Source organism: Trichechus manatus, unplaced genomic scaffold (genome assembly GCF_000243295.1).
Source record: "Trichechus manatus latirostris isolate Lorelei unplaced genomic scaffold, TriManLat1.0 scaffold00264, whole genome shotgun sequence".
Taxonomy (NCBI): Eukaryota; Metazoa; Chordata; class Mammalia; order Sirenia; family Trichechidae; genus Trichechus; species Trichechus manatus.
The window spans coordinates 540,569-560,611 of record NW_004444200.1 but is presented as its reverse complement, the minus strand read 5'-3'; the positions used below and the strand labels follow the sequence as shown (position 1 = coordinate 560,611).

The 20,043-nt window shown below is 38.3% G+C and overlaps 1 protein-coding gene across 9 annotated transcripts in view; it reads left to right on the top strand.

Moving 5' to 3' along the window:
* The window catches only part of PARP4 (poly(ADP-ribose) polymerase family member 4), a 207,402-nt gene that overhangs the window by 96,016 nt on the left and 91,343 nt on the right, over nucleotides 1-20,043 (top strand). For all 9 annotated transcript variants that reach the window (XM_023724840.1, XM_023724834.1, XM_023724838.1 and 6 more), the window contains 6 exons: nucleotides 728-823; nucleotides 5,532-5,715; nucleotides 5,924-6,080; nucleotides 7,726-7,850; nucleotides 12,691-12,822; nucleotides 13,603-13,689. In XM_023724840.1, coding sequence (XP_023580608.1) covers nucleotides 728-823; nucleotides 5,532-5,715; nucleotides 5,924-6,080; nucleotides 7,726-7,850; nucleotides 12,691-12,822; nucleotides 13,603-13,689 — 781 coding nt within the window. The remainder of the gene's footprint in view (nucleotides 1-727; nucleotides 824-5,531; nucleotides 5,716-5,923; nucleotides 6,081-7,725; nucleotides 7,851-12,690; nucleotides 12,823-13,602; nucleotides 13,690-20,043) is intronic.

Genomic DNA, 20,043 nt, shown 5'->3' with positions numbered 1-20,043 from the left:
TTGCTCTGCAAAACTTCATCTATAATAAAATTTTTTAAAAAAGTGATGTTCGTGGAATTAACAGATTCAACTGGAGCAAAAGCACAGAGACAGGGTCAGGCATGAGCTGCGATATCATGAAGGAGCCATGTCAGGAGAGAATGGAGATGTGGGTGGAAAGCGAGGGAAGCTGGCATAATCACAGAAAACATTTTTAATAAAAATCGGCTTGATTTTCATCTTTTTTTTTTTTTGCTGTACATTTTGCAAAATTAATTGTATTAAGTTCATAAGACAAAATTTAGAAACAGATGTTTATATAATAAAAAGCCGAAGTCTCCCTTCCCCATCTTCCCAGAGGTAACGTGGCCTACAAGTGTGATTGCAAAGAGTTCTTTGAATGCTAGAAGCCCAACAGGAATGTGTGTAAGTTCTTGAGCAAGGGAGAAATGCTGTCAGTGTTGGGCTTAAAGCATTGTTCTGCTGAGCACAGGGGTGGGGAGGGAGGGTTTGGGTTGAAGTAGGCAGAGTCCAGAGGCAGGAAAAATGGCTGGCAGTATCAAGACGGTGATGAGAAGCCAGCCGTAGCGTGCTACATTTTGATAGTATCTGGAACTCCATTTGTGTTAAAATGCATATTTCTTTTTCATTTCATGTGTTTTAAATAGCACCTGACTGTTGGAATTACGAGGCTGTGATAAAAGATCATTTTTTCTAGTAAATCCTCATGGTGCTCTTTCTTTTTCAGAGGGCTGCTTTTACCCAAAGTGGTTGAAGATCACGGCGTGAAAAGAACAGACGTTGGCAATCTTGGGAGTGGGATATATTTCAGTGATTCCCTCCGGTTAGTATATTTGTAATCATGTTACTTACATCCATCACCAAGGAATGATGATTGAATACTTGCTATGTGTTTTTCTCACTGTTTTTGGAAGAGTTTCTCACCTAAGAAAGATCACTGAAAGCAAACTGTTTTCTCAGTATATTGCAGAAGCGCGTCTTCTGTAGTGAACATCTGGAAAAATTATGTTTGAAATCACCTTTGTGATTTTACTAGTCTGAGATCTTTTACAAATATTTATTAACTTAATCTTTACAATAGCCCTCTGAGGTAGGTTCTATTATTATCTCCTATCACAGATGAAGAAATTCAGGGACACAGAGGGTTTCTTGCCTAAGGCCACAGAGCTAAAGTATGACACCAATGGAACTCAGCCTTTCCAGCCAGTCTTTCTCCAGAGCCAGCAATCTTCACTGCTACACTGTATGACTTCTCTGCTAAACAGTTTATCTGTTCTGAATTAACTACTGTCTTAGATATTTAGTGCTGCTATAACAGAAATACCACAAGTGGATGGCTTTTAACAAAGAAAAATTTATTCTCTAACACTCTAGTAGGCCACAAGTCCAAATTCAAGGCACCAGCTCCAGGGGAAGGCTTTCTCTCTCTGTCGTCTCTGGAGGAAGGTCCTTGTGATGCATCAGTTTTCCCTTGGTCTGGGAGCTTCTCTGCGCAGGAACCTCAGGTCCAAAAGACACACTCTGCTCCTGGTACTGCTTTCTTGGTGGTGTGAGGTTCCCATGTCTCTCTGCTCATTTCTCTCTTTTATATCTGAAAAGAGATTGGCTTAAGACACTATCTAATCTTATAGACCTCATCAATATAACTGCAACTAATCCATCTTATTACATCATAGTGACAAAGTTTACAACACTTAGGGAAATTACATCAGATGATGAAATGGTAGACAATCATGCAATGCTGGGAATCATGATCTAGCCAAGTTGACAGATATTTTTGGGGCACACAATTCAATCCATGACAACTACATATGTCTGGAATAATATTTCCTCTTTAGTATCCCTGTTAATATTTAAATTTGTTTTCATAATTGTCACAGTGTACTTTGCACTGGGCTGAGTGCTGAATGTGCACACTACCTATAAACCACTCCATTACCATGGCGACATCCTTTTATGAACAGGAAATAGACTCAGGAGGGTTAAGTAACTTGCATAAGGCCACAAAACTAGTTAAATGATAGAGCCTGCGTTCAGGTCCAGGACAAAGGGTAGTTATCCAAAATATATAGAGAACTCCTACAAATCAATAAGAAAAAGACAACCCAATAAGCAAAAGGGCAAAAGACATGTATGAGAATCTAACAGAGGAAGAAACATGTATGGGTAATAACATTTGAAGAGATTAGTAAGTAAAAATACAAAGTAAACCATACCGAGATACCAGTTTGTATCTATCAGATTGATAGAAGACAAGTTTGGTAACTCTAGGTGTTGATGAGGCTGTAGAACAATCTGAACTCATATACTGCTGGGCGAATAAAAATTGATACACCCACTTGAACAGGTTTTGGCATTATCTGATATAGTTGGAGATGCTTATAACCTATAAAACAACAACAACAAAAACCCTCAAATCAAATCCATTGCTGTCTAGTGATTTCGACTCATAGCGACCCCATAGGACAGAGCAGAACTGCCCCATAGGGTTTCCAAGGAGTGGCTGGTAGATTCGAATTGCAGACCTTTTGGTTAGCAGCCGAGCTTTTAACCACTGCACTACCAGGGCTCCTATAACCTATATAACCTGGAAATTCTATTCCTGGGTAAATACCTAAAGCAATGGTTCTCTCTCTCTCTCTCTCTCTTTCTCTCTCTATAAGTATAATTTAGACTGCACATTAGAATCACCTGGTGGAGCTTTTATAAGTTATTGGTGCCTGAATTTCACCCCAGATCAGTAAAAGCAGAATCTCTTGGGGTGGGGCTTGGTTGGCAATCATTTTTAAGTTCCCTCAACCAGCCAAACCTGTTGCCTTCCAGTCAATTCCGACTCATAGTGACCCTATAGGACAGAGTAGAACTGCCCCATAGGGTTTCCAAGGAGCCCCTGGTAGATTCAAACTGCCAACCTTTTGGTAGCAGCCATAGCTCTTAACCACTATCCCACCAGGGCACATTTAAGTTCCGTAGGTGTTTCTGATGTGCAACCAGGGTTGAGAATCACTACCCTAGAAATACTCTAGTACACATATACCATATACAAGAATGTTTAAGAACACTGTAATAACAAAAACTTGGAAAGAATTCAAATATCCTTTGATGGTGGAATGTATTCATTTTAGTATAGTCCTACATGGAATACTGTACTGCACTTTAAACAAGTGGGGAGCAGCCACACATGTCAGAATCAGTGAACTTTAGGAACATAATGGAGAGCAGAAAAAGCAAGTCATGAATTACTACATGAGTGTGTGTATATATATATATAGCGCATATATGTATGTACGAATATATATACTGTATATGTATATATGTACGTGTAAGTATATATACATATATATATGAAGTTCATATGAACTTCATATATATATGAAGGAGCCCTGGTGGCACAGTGGTTTAAGTGCTCGGCTGCTAACCGAAAGTCTGGCAGTTTGCAAAAGATGTGGCAGTCTGCTTCTGTAAAGATTTACAGCCTTGGAAACTCTATGGGGGCAGTTCTGCTCTGTCCTATAGGGTAACTATGAGTTGGAATTGACTCGATGGCAGTGGGTTGGGTTTTTGGTTTTGGTACATATATGTAAAGTTGAAAAGTAAACAAAACTAAGCAATATGTTGTTGAGGAATGCATACCTATGTGTCAAAACTATAAAAGAAAGAAAATAATATACACAAAAATCTAGACAGTGTTTTGATTACCTCTGGGTGTCCATGAGGCAGCAGCAAAAACATGGATGATGTTCTGTTTCTTAAGCTAGGCAGTAGCTATATGGATGTTTTATTATTCTTTAAACATTTATATGCTAAATTTATTTTCCTATGTATGAAATATTTCAAAATAAAAAATTTTAAACATGGAAATATTCTTTTAAAAATTCATTCATACTAAAGACCACATTGAAGTCTTCAGTAATTTTTGGCAGAATGGTTTCAGTGGAAAAGTATGAATAGGAGCCAAATTGCAGTGGGTTGAAGAGTGACCGGCAAATGAGGAAGAAGAGATGGTGGTTGGGTACCTCTGTCAAGAGTATGGGTGAGAAAGGAAGGAGAAGGATAGGTAGAAGGGTAGAGGGGACAGGGTCAACGGGATTGGGAGTTGGATAGGAAGGATTTAAGCATGTTTATACATTATAGGTAAAGAGCCTACAGAAGAGGAGGGGCTCATAGGAGGAACAGGGAAAATAATTACAAAAGATTAAAAGTGCAAGTCTTATGGGAAATGGAACTAAGAAGGGCAGTCAGGCAGCACACTTTGGTTTTGATCTTTAAAAAAACAAACAAACAAAAAATATGGAGTGAGTGGCCATCTAAGATACTCCACTGGTCTCACCCAGTCTGGAGCAAGGGAGAGTAAAGAAAACCAAAGACGCAAGGGAATGATTATTTCAAAGGACTAATGGACCACGACTACCATAGCCTCCACCAGACTGAGTCCAGCACAACTAGATTGTGCCTGGCTACTACCACCAACTGCCCTGACAGGGATCACATTTGAGGATCCCTGACAGAGCTGGAGAAAAATGTAGAATAAAATTCTAACTCACAAAAATAAATAAATAAAAGACCAGACTTACAGGTCTGAGAGAGACTGGAGTAACCCCAAGAGTATGGCCCCCGGACACCCTTATAGCTCAGTAATGAAGTCACTCCTGAGGTTCACCAAAGATTAGATAGGCCCATAAAACAAAACGAGACTAAGTGGACACACCAGCCCAGGGGCAAGGATGAGAAGGCAGGAGGGGACAGGAAAGCTGGTAATGGGGAACCCAAGGTCAAGAAGGGGAGAGTGTTGACATGTTGTGGGGTTGGCAACCAATGTCACAAGACAATGTATGTATTAACTGTTTAATGAGAAACTTTTTTGCTTTGTAAACCCTCATCTGAAGTACAATTAAAAAAAAAAAAAAGGAGATATGTCCCTGAATTGTTGATCCCAAAGTTGTATCCTAGCCTGTTGCTCCTAATAGTAAGAGTTGCTTTATACTACTGATTCCCAAAAGGAGTTAAAACAGAATCGTTCAAATGAATGCCATTTGAAATAATTTTTATTTTTCTATTTTGATTCAGAAGACTGCATTAGAATTCAGACTGCCTTTCCCTTTGATCCGTTCTTACTTACTTAATATTCAATGTTCTTTCTGAACTTTGATGCAGAGAATTAAATCCAGTTTTTCCTAATTAATAAGGTGTTCTTTTTCTTCTCTTTCACCACTCTGGTTTTTATTATAGCAAAATGTATATATTTTAATAGCTAATAAAGATTTGGGAGAACACGTAGAATTCACCTCTCCCTGGGAACAAAGTGCTTTGAGCACTGCTTCACACAACATAAGGGTGCTGTATGTGTTTGTTATTAAAAATTGTAAATAAATGAATAATAAAGTTCTAAATTGAATATTTGGAGCTATTTCAAAAACAATAAAATTTGGAATGTTCTGCCAGCAAAGTCTTTTAAGCAATATTTCCTATATGGAAAATAAATGATATGTAACTGTAAATTACATATATGTATTATTTCTTTTCATATACAGTACAAGCATTAAGTACTCACACCCAGGAGAAATAGATGGCACTAGACTCTTGGTCATTTGTAATGTGGCCCTTGGGAAGTGTATGGACTTGTACAAGAAGGATTTTTCATTAACAGAAGCACCACCAGGTTATGACAGTGTCCATGGAGTCTCACAAACAGCAACTGTCATCACGGACTTTGAGGTATTTTTATCAAGAAATAGACAAAGTGTCAACTTTTTGCTCCTCGCTTTATTAAGTATGCTTAAGTGTAAATAATGATTGTATATGTATGGTCTCAATTCACTATTTTCTAAATTAGTAAACATGAAATTGTATTTTGTAAGAACACCTACCAACAAAATTTTTTTTGTTTTGTTTTTTACCACCTGTTAATTTCTATTTGGCCTAGGATGATGAATTTGTTGTATATAAAACCGATCAGATTAAAATGAATTATATTATTAAATTTTGCATTCCTGGAGACCAGATAAAGGACTTTCATCCTTGTGGTAATACTGAATTAGAGGAATATGTACCTGAATTTTCAAGTTTTCCAAAGGCTGAAGGTAAGACCATTTTCCTTTCCATTTATAAAACTCAAACCTTGTATCTTCAGTGGGCTTTATCTTCATGTTTGGTAACTATATCTGTGACCCCATGTCTAAATATTTCCTTTTTATTTTCTACAAATAAAAACCAGGATGCTTGAGAGGGGTTAAGTGATCTCAAAAGTACATGTTATTTCATTAGCACACCTACATTTAACTTGTCCATCCCAGGATAGCTAATACTAAAACCTACTGAACAATTTTAAGATGTCACAGTACAAAAAGTATAATGGGAGTTGGTAGAATAGAAAGAAGACACAGTTTTTTAATCAGGAACCCTGGGTTTGAGCATCAACCCTGCCACTTCCTAGGCTGTGTAATCTTAGACAAATTGCATAATCTTTCTGATCATCAGCTTCTTTCAGATGGAATGACAGCAATACTTGCTTCACAGTGTTGCCATAAGGGTTAAATGGGATAAATGAAGATACTCCATAAATTTTAATGTATGGTATAAATATATATGTACATATATATATATAATTAGTAAGACAGATGTATGAGAGGATGATAGCTTCTCAGAAAATGCAAAATTATAAGCTTAAAGTATTATAATATTAATCAGTAGGATTGTAAAATTACAACACATTAACATTTTTAACTTAGAAGATTTTTTTATCAGAATGTATGAGTTCGTGTATGTTCAAGAAGATGACTTCAAATTTTTCTCTATTAGTCATTAAATGAAATCTGTGGCAAGACAGTTTGTATTTATATAGTTAGCCATAATGTATTTCTGAACCACCTAGTATAATGCTTGAATGCTTTTCAATATGCTGTATTAGGAGTTTGGTTTAATCATTCTTGAATTGAAAATCTAAGTAGCTTCATGTTGCTGCAAAAGTGCTTTTATGGCAAAATACATAATAATGACTAATACAAGTTGAGGTATACAGATATCTAGATTCATGCTTAAGCTTCATTTAGAAATTTTTAAGACCTCTTGTGTATTTGTGTGTATGTTTAAATCAGTATCTTTCAAGTAATGGGAGCCCTGGTGGTGTAGTGGTTAAGAACTTGGCTGCTAACCAAAAGATCGGCAGTTCGAATCCACCAGTCGCTCCTTGGAAACCCTATGGGATAGTTCTACTCTGTCCTGTAGGGTCGCTACAAGTCAGAATTGACTCGACAGCAATGGGTTTTTTTTCCAAGTAATAGCATGATTCTAGGTGTTCAAAATGACTCCCAAAGTCTCTAGATTAAAAAGGCAGGAGTGTCTTTTGAAAATGCTGCCCCCATTTTTCTTGTGATCTTATACTTGAGTGGAGTCCCTGGGTAGTGCAAATGGTTAATGTGCACAGCTGCTAAATGAAAGACCTGGCAATCTACTTCCGAAAAATCAGCCATGGAAAACCCTCTGGATCATAGTTCTACCCTGACACACGTGGGGTCGCCATAAGTCAGGGTTGACTTGATGGCAACTGGTTGGGTAATTGAATTAACTTGTTTTTCAGAATTTGCTATTGAAAATCATAAAATGCTGTTTGTCCTATTGTCATAATGTAATGTATATAGGGAAGGAGAAGGAATGAAGATCAAGATAACAAAAATAGACCATGCAGGGATGGTTATAAAAACTAACATTAATGTTTTTAATATATAGATTACCAGTTACCAGATACCAAACCTTTCAGCAATATCAAAGCCGGTCTTCAGGATACCTCTGGGAATTTAGTTCCTCTTGAGGATGTTCACATCAAGGGGAGAGTAATAGATGTTGTAGCCCAGGTATGCTGTTTGTGGTTTTATGGTATTTAAACTAAATGGACATTAATCATAGATGAAAATTTGATTGCTGTTGTATGAACTAAACAAAGTATGTACTTTTCTAAAATTTATGTACGAATGTTCATTGAACACCTACTATGTGCCAGACATTGTTCTAGACTCTGGGCATATGTCAGTGAACAGGACAAAAACTCTGCCCTTATGGAACCTGCTTTCATAGAATAGGAAGTAAACATGATAAATAGTAAAAAATATACTGAAAAACCTGCAAAAACCATAACTGTGTAAAGTGGAAACCTGTCAGAGAGGGAAAGCCCAAATATTTTCCACTAAAACGAGCAATAGAAAAGTGATAAGACTGCATGCTGTCAAAGGTGGGAAACTTATGAGACCTGGAAAAACAAGTTAGTCCTGTTGAATTCCAGCTCTCACAGGTTTCACTGTAAAAATGTGGTAAATGGTGATAGGTGCTAAGGAGAAAACAAATCAGCAAGAGGATGGGGACTATACAAGAGGGAGGGGCACTGAACTTTTAAATAGAATGGCCAAGTAAGACCTTACTGAGAAGGGGACATCTGAGTATAGATCTGAAGGAGGTAGGGCACGTGAATATCAGGCCAACACTCATTCTAGTTAGAGAAAGCAGCACATGCAAAGGTCCTGAGGTGAGAGTGAACCCGATGTCGTCAAACGACATTAAGCAGTCTACTGTGGCTGGAGCTGAGTGAGAAGGGGGAGAGTTGGAGAAATTGGTTCAGAGAGGAAAGGGGGGAGGAAGGATTATGTAAGGATATAGGACTTAAGCTTACCTCTGGGTGAAATTGAAGCCTTTAGAAGATTTTTGGCAAAGTTGAGTCATCTGATTGGATCTATGCTGTAATGGGATTGCTCTGGTTGCCATGTTGAGAACAGTCTGAAGAGGATCAGTTGGGAGACATCTTAGGTCAATTTCTCTGGAAAGAAGACTCTAGATGGAAATTTGCTCTTAGGAACAACACCTGCAAGGGAATGGGGTGGGGGTAGGATCTGTCAGAGAGACTAGTCACATAGACTAGTCATTAGATGTGCACTGCCCCTGTTGAGGGATCATAATTTTGGGTGAGGCAGTTCTTCTTTGGCAAGGACAGTTACTGTGGGAGGGGAGGGGACTCATCAGGCAACACTCTTAGCAGCATCAAATATGGGAGATTACTAAAGTGATTCAGTCAAGGAGAGTGGTGACTTGGACCAAAATGATAGCAGTGGAGGTGGTAAGAAGTAATTGGATTCTGGCTGTGGATTGAAGGTAGAACCAATGAGATTTGTTGATGGATGTGTGATAGGAGAGAAAGATAGGAGTCAAGATGACTCTAAGGGTTTTGGCCTAAGCAACTAGAAGGATTGTGCTTCTACTTACTGAAATGAGAGAGACAGTAGGAGGGCAGGTTGAGGAGACTATCTGGAGTTCATTTTTGGCCATATTGATGTAAGATGCCTCTTAGATATCCACATGGAAATGTCAGGTAGTATAGACATGGGTCTAGAGTTCAGGGAAGAGATTCAGGCTGTAGATACGAATTAGGGAGTCATCAGCATTTAGATGTTTTAGTTAAAGTCATGAGACCAGATTAGAACAAGAGACAGTAGAGAGAGAGAAGAGATATCCAGCACTTAAAGATCTGGGGCATGAGATGGAATCAGTAAAGGAGTCTGAGAGGGAGCATCCAGGTGCTCTGGGAAATCAGTCAAGGAGGAGAGAATGATCAACTGTTTCAAATATTGCTGCTAGATCAAGTAAAGTAAAGACTGAGAATTACCACTGAATTTAGCAATGAGGAGATCATTGATGACCTTGACAAACACCTTTTTGGTTGAGTGGCAGAGGCAAAAACCTAATTAAGGTGAGTTCAAGGGAGGATGGGAGGAAAGAATTTGGAGACACAGGAGAGAATATGGGACAGTAGCAGAAAGGAAAGTGAGGTAAAGAGTGCTTTCTTTTTTTCTTTTGAGCTGGAAGAAATAATAGCATGTGTATGTGCCAGTGAGAGTGATCCATTACAGGCGAGGAAAACTGATGACCTAGGAGAGACGCGAATTGCTGGAGCTCCGTCCTTTTGTAGGCTAGAGGATGAGATCCAGTGCTCAGATACAGTGGCTGGACTTGGGTAGGAGCTCACAGTTAGTTCATCAACCATCATGGGACAGAAGGTAGAGCTTATGGGTGCACATGCAGGTAGGTGGGTACATGTGGTGGTAGAGCTTGAAAAGTTCTCAGTTTTCTAAAATTGAGTTCTAATATTTAACTCATCATTGCCTCCTAACACTGAAGATTATGTTAAACAACCATAAAAATATCTCAGGAAAATAAGAAAATCATGACTCTGGTAACTTCAGAGGGAAATAATGTTAATTTTAGTGATCACCTTAAACTGGGGAAATGAGGATAAGGTGGAGTAGGGAAGAGCATGTTATATATGATGTTTATAACAGTTTGGAAATATCTGACCACCACTGTCCGGTCTGCTCTGACCCATACCCACACCCCTGAAGTAGCTCAGGGGAATGTCATATAGTAAAATGGGAAAACCCACATGTGGGCTGGTGGTCAACGTTTTATGCCTTTGGAAGCATTTAGGAGCTGTAACAACAATAATTACCACCTCCTATAATTCAAGCTCTGGATTGAGTTTTTCACGTGGAGTTACTCTATGAGTTAAATGCTGTTTTTATTATGCCCATAAACTGATGCTCAGTGACATTAAACGATATGATAGAGCACACTTTTGACCTCAAGTCATTCTGTTTCTAGAGTTCAGGTTCCTAACCACTGCTGTAGTGCAACATGGTGTAAAACTGGTTGCCATCGAGTCAATTCTGCAACCTGGTATAGGTGGTACAAAGTATGGGGGTTTGGAGTCAGAAAGAAGATAGCTTAGAATCCTTGCTTCATTCTTTTCTAGCGTTTTGACCTTGGAGAAGTTACTTAACCTCTTTGTGCCTCAGTTTCCTGATGTGTAAAATGGGAATAATAATATCTACCCATTCGTATGGCTATTATATATCATGAATGTAAAGCACCTAGTACATTTTTTGGCATATAGGAGATGCAAAACAAATTATGATTATGTTACAAGAGGCATATGTCCTTTGTATTTTACAACTTGCTCCATTTGAAATTTCAATGAGATGGCCTCCTTCATGGGGAAGTTTTGTCCACTATAACTCATTCAGCAGAGATTTTTTTATTGATTTATGATTGGACAGCTGACCTGTAGATTAACCTTGCATATTTGAGCAGAGGCTGAACAATGGGCACCTCTACGTGCTTAGCTCATATGTTTTAACTCATCTTGGAATGAGTTTAATGTTTTTAGCTTATTATTTATGTAATGGTTTCTTCTAAAGGAAAAATATTAAATGTCAAAAATTTTTATAGTGTATTAGTTTGTGTTCTAAATCCTGGTAAAAATACATCTATCATCATTATCTAAAATTACTAATTTTTTGAGTGCGCAATTATACAACATGATATACAAAGAGAATCAAGCTGACATAGGCTGAAACCCACAAGACAAACTTGTTAACCAGAGGCAGGTAGGATATCTGCAGAGTAGGATGAAGACACTAAACCAAGGTATGATTAGATGTTGATCATACTCATCAAATACAAGCCAAGGAGAAGTGTGTCTGAGGGGTTTGGTAGAACTGTGGGCATCCAGGAAAGAAACTGAAGGAGTTTTCTGTGCAACCAAAGGGTGAGCGTGATATCCTTCGAGTCAGCAGCCCTTAGATCAGGGCGAACAGAGCCCTGTGCCAGTTCCAGTCCTGGTTTCTCCCCTTTCGGACTCACAGGGGGCTGTGTAGGCACCTCAGAAACTCCGGGACTTGTGCCTGTGGGATTGTTCCAGGGGAGTGGTCTGGCAAGCAGAACTCTTCCACTGGCCACTGAGGCATTTGTTTGCAGGATTGCAAGAGATTGGGTCTCCAGAAGGGTGCTGACCTACTGACTTGGAGTGATTCAAATTGTTTATATAGGGAGGGGACCCTCAAAACATATTTGGCTGGTGCTCTATATGCCCTAAACCAAACCAAACTATATACCCTAACTTTTAGTAAATCCAGTTGTAGATAGCATTTTAGAATAGGCTAACTTTTTTTTTTTTTTCATTTTAGTCTCGGGGATTATTGGTTACAAATTGTTAAATATTTTACCTTATTAATGCCATTGTTTATTTTACTGTTTATTACATCTCTAAGTTTAAAAAAAATTTTAAATATTAAAAAACTACTGCTTTTTCTTGATAAGCGAGTAATGTGATGAAAACTGTCCTTTTACAAAGATTAATATGATAGCATTTAAATAGCAAGATAGAGTAGAATGGAAAAGGCTTGATTTAGGAGGCATCTAGGCAGGAAGAGATGAGGACTTAGACTAGAAAAGCAGCTGGGTAGAAAGGGGTAAAACCAAAGAGACATCTCCAAGGAGGAGTACCAAGACATCATAGATTGAATATAAGCACTATTCTGGAATAGTACCGGGCCCATGTGCTGTAAGGAAGCTTAAAGAAGGGACTTTTTTCCTGGCCGGCTTGACAGTAGCTACATTGCTTCTGCTAACTAAGTTGCACTGCTATCAAGTGACTCATCTTCTTTCAGGCATGTATGAACTGCCTAAACATGGGGCTGGTGCATTTTCTCATGTGACATAGACTCTGCATTGCAGTGGCATCTCCTGTAACTCCTGAAGCCTCAGTTGGGAATTTGAGGGACATGATAAAAATCCAAGGAATTTAAAACAAATATGCATTAAGAGTTTTCATTAGTAATTATAGCAACAAGTATATGGACTTTTCTTCTTCAGGTCATCGTTTTTCAGACATACACAAATCAAAGTCATGTGCCCATTGAGGCAAAATATATCTTTCCTCTGGATGATAAGGCTGCTGTGTGCGGTTTTGAAGCTTTCATCAACGGGAAGCATATAGTAGGAGAGGTAAGGGGAGAAAATGCGTTGTGACTTTACTTTGGTTTCCCTTCTACCTAAATCTTCATTATCTGAGTCCCCACAGCTATGAGGTTGAGTAGCGACCTTGTCATAAAGCAAAAATATTCTTGTACTTATACAATTAGTTTCCACTCAAGAATCCTCCCTGATTATTGGTTTCTAAATTCCTGTTTGTCCAGGCTTTGTTGGTCAGTGTCTGGCAAATTCTATGCCCCAGCACTTCAGAGAAGAGTGACTTAATATCAAAAGTTTAAGAGAGGCACATTGGATAACTGGTGAAGCTCTTATATATTTTTGTAAAAACTGATCCTCCACACCCTGCTATAAAAGTCAAACTGAAATGAATTTATAAAAATTGTGCCAAAAGAAATAAGTTGATTCATTCTTTGTTTATTCTAAGCATTAGCGTACAATTGCAATTACAACCCAAATTTTGTTAAATTTAAGATAAAATAAACTTAATTTGTTATTTTTTGTTCAAAATAAAGTTCCAGTCAAGCTGTCCCCCCCACCCCCGCAACTATTGACTCTGAAATATTTTGTTCCCAATTTAAAGAGATTTTTCTTTAGTTGCCCTTTTTGGTTCAGATTCTTACCAGATAATAAGTACATTTTGATGATCACTTTACATAAGCTTCCATTCATCTTAGATGGGCTCTTAGTTTTCTGTTTTTGCCTAGGTTTTAGTAAACATAATTAAGTTTTCCTAATTAAAATCTGAAGTCACCAATCACATTATGATGTGGATGTAAAAATCATTCTTTCCAGGTTAAAGAGAAGGAAGAAGCCCATCAAGAATACCAAGAAGCCATCAGTCAAGGCCACGGTGCTTACTTGATGGATCAGGATGCCCCTGTATGACTTGATACTCATCTGTTCGCTTAGTAGTCTTATTAGAAAGGATAAAGGGGTTGGAAAATGATTTAAAATATGAAATTCATACTAGAAACCAAGATAATTTATAGTATTTGGGGCTCCGGTGTTTCATTTGCTTTTAGCAGGGAGATACCCAGCTGATCGGACCCATCGGATTTGTCTAAATATAGGAGGAAATTGTATAAATATTGCCAGACAGATAACTATCTCTGTAATTAGGAAAGGAGTTTCCCAGAAGTATCAACAAAAAGAAAATATTTGGGTTACATAATTATCATCTTATTATAAAAGAGTGTAATGTATTTACAGGATAAACTTTCCTGGAACTAAGCTCACTTAAAAATTTACTCAATTTTCACCAAATCGTAACCCAGGAAGGCATTTCTGCAGGGACTGAAATAGGGCCAGGTTCTTTGCCTTCTGATTATTAGCTTTAATAGGAATATAATGTGGATAATGTGGAAGAAGGATAATTATCATGTCAACTAGATTTTTTTCTAAGTATAAGATATTTTAAATGTGCTTTTGGCAGGTGTGTTTCATGCAGTCAGTTTCTAACCAGGATATCTAGTGCAGATTTAGTTGTTGTTATACATGGGACCGTATGCTTCACGCGTCTCCTCTGAGGATGACACATTGCCATAATATCATGAAAATTTAATGTTTGGCATGGGTGTGTACAATTTTAAAAATTAATATAGATTTAAAAATCAAACCAGCTGCCGTTGAGTCGACTCTGACTCATGGTGACCCCATGTGTGCTAGAGTAGAACTGTGCACCATGGGGTTTTCAGTGGCTGATTTTTCGGAAGTAGATTCAGACCTTTCTTCTGAGGTGACTCTAGGTGGACTCGAACCACCAACCTTGCGGTTAGATTTCAGGGATAAATTATTACTTTTGACATCTAGAATATCCATTTGTAGGATGGGAATAAACAATGAAGAGGTGATTATCAAACAATTAATACTGCTGGCCCCTGGCTGAAGTGTATATATAAAAGCCTGAGGGTTCATCTGAGTGTGGGATTATGGTCATAAATGAGTTGTTCTAGATGTTTCCTCCTTCATGCTAACGTATTTCCTTAGGACTATGGTTCACAGGAACCCAGTCTTTATAACTGATATTACCTAGAGATAAAGTCTGGTCAGAGCCATTGCTGACCCCTGCCTTCAAATGTCCCAAAATGCATTTTGCCATCCAATGACTGTGATTATCAGAAAACTAATACATTGGCTTTAGATATCCAAGAGATTGAGCTGAAAATGATTAGCAATTGGAACGTTATACAGTGATGCGTTAAAATTACAAATTATTATATCAGAAGTGTAGATAGAGTTGGAAGAAATGTCTTGGGGTGAAGGGCTCTACCCACAGTGAGCGTGCCCACTGCACCTCTACAGCCCTTTTATTCACTCCTAGCTGGATTCTTTGCTCCAAGCTCAGCAACAGCTATTTCAGCCGTTTACCATTCTCCTTAAACTAGCAACCCTACCTTTATAAAAACAATTATAAATCATGAACTCCTTCAGCTTTTCTCCACTCCAACTAAAAAATGGTACCTTCAGTCTTTTCTGTCCCTTCCTCCCTAATAATTTCTAATTCTAATCTGTCTCTTGGACTCTTTATCCCATTTTATATAATCTTTTCCTGGTCCTTGCTCTATCACTTATTTCCTCTCATATTTCCAGCTTCTCTCTCATAATTTGCTTTTTATTCCTAACCTATCTAGCCTAAAAAATAAAGCAAGCCCTTCCTTTAACCCTGCTTCTCCTCTTAAACTATCCCATTACTCTCTTACCCTTCAGTATAAGACTTATCCATTTTCTTACTGTTTGCTTCTTAATGTACTCAATGACTCCTTCAGGCCACTGAAATGTTCCCACTGAGATATCTTGCGGTCTCCAAAGTGTCAAAACATCTCTATGTCATTCTATATGACGCTACTGCAGTTTTGACACTGTTGACTATCCCTTTCTTCAGTTAAACCAACATTAGTACCTGTGCCAGATTCTAGTGATTTAGAAATAACATATATCCCACATAGAACTCACAGTCAAGTATGGAAGGCAAACTAAACAAAGGTTATGATATGTGATAGAGTAATAGAGACATATATTTAATGTAGTAGTGGCACGATGAGGCACTGGACAAGTCAGCTTTAATGATCAGGGGAGCCTTCCCAGAGACAAATTCACTTGAGCAGAGTCTTAAAAGATGAGTAGGAACTCCCCAGGTAAACTAACAGGTAGACCCTGGGTGTTGCAAGTGGTAATGTGCTCAACTACTAACCGAAATGTTGGTGATTTAAACTCACCCAAGAGACACCTTGGAAGACAGGCCTAGTGATCTGTTTCTGAAGGGTCACAGCCTTGAAAAACCTATGGAGCAGTTCTACTCTGCATATATGGGGTCCTCATGAGTCAGGATCAACTCTATGGCAACTCAACAACAAGTACATGCTGTAAGTGACCTGAAACAGCATTGATTCTTGGGAAAATGTAAGTGCTGGTATTTTGTCCTGGCTGTAGTGACATGGATAAGATTTGCCTTTGAAAAAGAGCACTCAGATGGCAATGAGAAGGTTGGAGTGGCCTGAGGGTCATCTTGGGGGTGGGACACTAGTTAAGTGACTCTTGTAGTAATATAGTCAAGAGGTATAATGGGGGCCTGAACTAAAATAGTAGCAGTGGGAATGGAGACAATGCAACCATTGTGAAAGATGTTAAGGAGGTAGAATGTACATGACTAGTTAAAGATGGGAGTATATGGAGGGTGTGGCGGAGAGAAAGGAGTCATGAATGGCACTTGGACAGGTCTGGCTTGAGTGACCAGAGACTGTTTGCTATTCATCAAGGCAGGGATTTGAGAAGAGCAGATTCTGTATGGGTATGGGGGTAGCGTGAGTGGAAGGAGATAATGAGTTTGAGAAATTGACGGGTGTCATGTGCATGTGTCCTTGAGGCAGCTGGATGTATGTTTGGGAGCTCAGGAGAGAGGTCTGCACTGGAAGTGGAGATCTGAGAATCATCATGGGAGTCTCTGAGATGGCATGCTGACAGAGATTGGGTATTGTAACAAAGATTGGATGCAGTTCTGGAATACCTAGCTTTAAGTGTTGGGTGGTAGAAGGGGAAGCGAAAAAGGTTCTGGGCTGTCATACCTGAGGAAAGTTCTGTAACAGTATTATTGCTTCTGTAAGTCTAATTGAATGCAAACTTATATATAGTTCTCTCTGTCTGTCTCTCTCAGATTCCTTGAGTTAAAGCACAATAAAGAGTCCCAAGTCTAAACTAATAAATCAAATTTATATTGACCCACTTTTGGTATGTACATAAATTCATCATTTATTAATCTCGCTTCTGGAAGTCAGGTTAAAAGGAACAAGGTAGAGTATTCATTAAAATAAATCAGTAATAAAAAATAAAAACACATACACTTATTAAACACAATGTGTAAAACTGATCTCATTACCTTCCCCACCAAACTGTTTCCTCCTGTGTTCCTTGTTTCAGTCAGCCATGGAGGAGATCTGGGAGTCATTCTCATGTCTCCCTTTCCTCTCCTCCATTTCCCATATTCAATTAGTTGTCTGTTGAATTTTCCTACTAAACATCTGTGAAATCTGCCCCATGCCACTCCCTATTCTATAGCCATTAATCTAATTTAGGACCCATCATTTATTCCCTTGACACATTAATGTGGAATAGAAGGCCTTCCAAGGCTGGCCCTGCTTACTCTATCGGTCTCATATTACTTTCTTCCTTCCACGTCATATCCCAAAAAGCCTAAGCTATTTGTATTTCTCAAAAACACAATGCCATTCCATTTGTTTGCTTGATTTTTAAAAAATATTTTAAAAGTTTTAGCTTAAGCGTCCCTTCATCTAAGAGAAGACTAAAGCTTTCCCTGCCATTCCCCAGGAAAGGTTAGGTGTCATTTTTTATGCTCCCATGGCAACCTGTACATATTTGTCTCATTCTCATAACTTTTAGTATACTGTTTAGAAAGATAGAGGTTTAGTTTGTAATCCCCAATATTTAAGCAGGGAAGTAACAGAAAAGGATAGATAAAGAGTTAATGGGAAAATAAAGAGAAAGCAAGGCTGGCGAGAGTGCCCTAGCTAGGGCCACTTCCATCCTCCTAATTGCCAGACTAAACGACAGTGTTTCTAAGACCTAATTTATGTGACCAGTTGACCATTTTCTTCCTGGAACACCTAGACTGACTAATTTATCACCTTAACCTTATACTATTAGATCCAATATGACAGTCTCTGCCTTTTAACTGGTCTAAACAACCATTAAATGGTCTAAACAACCATTTACAATTAATGTAATTACCAATATGGTTTGATTCATATCTACCATTTTGCTAGTTGTTTTCGTCCCGTTTTTTTCTTTCTTCTTTTGCCTTTTTTTGTACTGAATATTTTATGATTCCATTTTATCTCTATTATTGGCTTATTTATTGCATCTCTTAAAAATTTTTGGTGGTTGGTCTAAAGTTGCCCTTTACCATATGGTAGACTCTAGCCACGTGTGAATATTTAAATTAAATAAAATTAAATGTTTACATGTGGCTATTGGCTAACTTACTGGATAGCAAACATTTTTATCATTGCAGAAGGTCTATTGGTCAGCACTACTTTAAGGTTTACAGTATACATCTTTAACTTATCACAGTCTACCTTCAAATAATATTATACTTCACATATAGTGTAAGAACTTTATAAGAGTGTGCTTTCATTTACTTCCTCCCACATCCTTTGTGCTACTGTTGTACATTTTACTTCTTCATACGTTATAAATCCCACAATATATTTTTGTTATTTTTGCTGTACATATTCAGTTATCTTTTAAAGCAATTAAAACTAAGAAAAAAACTGTCTTGTCTATTTACCCTCATTTTTACTATTCCTGGTGTTCTTTATTTCTTTGTGTAGACCCACATTTCCATCTGGTACTATCGTCCTTCTGCTTGAAGAATTTTTTTAAACGTTTCTTTTTGTGAAAGTTTGCTGGCAAGGAATGCTCTCAGGTTTTATCTGACAAAGTATTTCACCTTCATTTTTTAAAGATATTTTTTCCTGGAGTTCCTGGGTGGTGCAAATGGTTAATGCACTTGGCTGCTAACTGAAAGGCTGGAGGTTTGAGTCCACCAAGAGGCACCTTGGAAGAAAGCTGCAATCTCTACTTACCTCCATCTATACTGTTTTTCTACACAAGTTTTCTGACATTCAATCACAAATTCTAAAAAACACCAAAAAAGCCGGGAAAAAAAAAATAAAAGACCCATTGTCAAGAGATAAAACAATTAACAGGACCAGGATTCAGAGATAACCGTGTGTTTTATTTTAGATAATTTCTATTGATCTATCTGCAAGTTGGTGACCTACTGAAAAATCAGCCATTGAAAACCCTGTGGAGCACAGTTCTACTCTTACCCACATGGGTTGCTATGAGTTGGAATCAACTTGATCACAACTTTTTTTTTCCCTTTTGTTTTATTTTTTTATTATTGTGCTTTAAGTGAAAGTTTACAGTTAAAGTTAGTCTCTCATACAAAAATTTACACATACATTGTTATGTGACCCTAATTGCTCTCCCTGTACTGTGACAGCACACTCCTCCATTCCACCCTGGATTTCCCATGTCCGTTCAACCAGCTCCTGACCCTCTCTGCCTTCTCATCTCGCTTCTGGACAGGAGCTGCCTATGTAGTCTCATATATCTACTTGAGCTAAGAAGCACATTCTTCACAAGTATCATTTTATGTCCCATAGTCCAGTCTAATCTTTGTCTGAAGGGTTGGCCTCGGAAATGGTTTTAGTTTGGGGTTAACAGAGAGTCCGGGGGCCGTGTCTTCTGGGGTCCCTCCAGTTTCAATCAAACCATTAAGTCTAGTCTTTTTACTAGGATTTGAGTTCTGCACCCCACTTTTCTCCTGCTCCATCAGGGACCGTCTGTTGTGTTCCCTGTCAGGATGGTCATTAGTGGTAGCCAGGCACCATTTAGTTCTTCTGCTCTCAGGCTGATGAAGTCTCTGGTTATGTGGCCCATTTTGTCTATTAGGCTAATACTTTCCTTGTGTCTTTGGTGTTCTTCATTCTCCTTTGTTCCAGGCAGGTTGGCACCAATGGATGCATCTTAAATGGCCGCTTGCTAACTTTTAAGACCCCAGACACCACTCACCAATGTGGGATGCAGAACATTTAAAAAAGTTTGTTATGCCAGTTGACCTAGATGTCTCCTGAAACCATGGTCCCCAGACCCCTGCCCCTGCTACTCTGTCCCTCGAAGTGTTTGGTTGTATTCAGGAAACTTCTTAGCTTT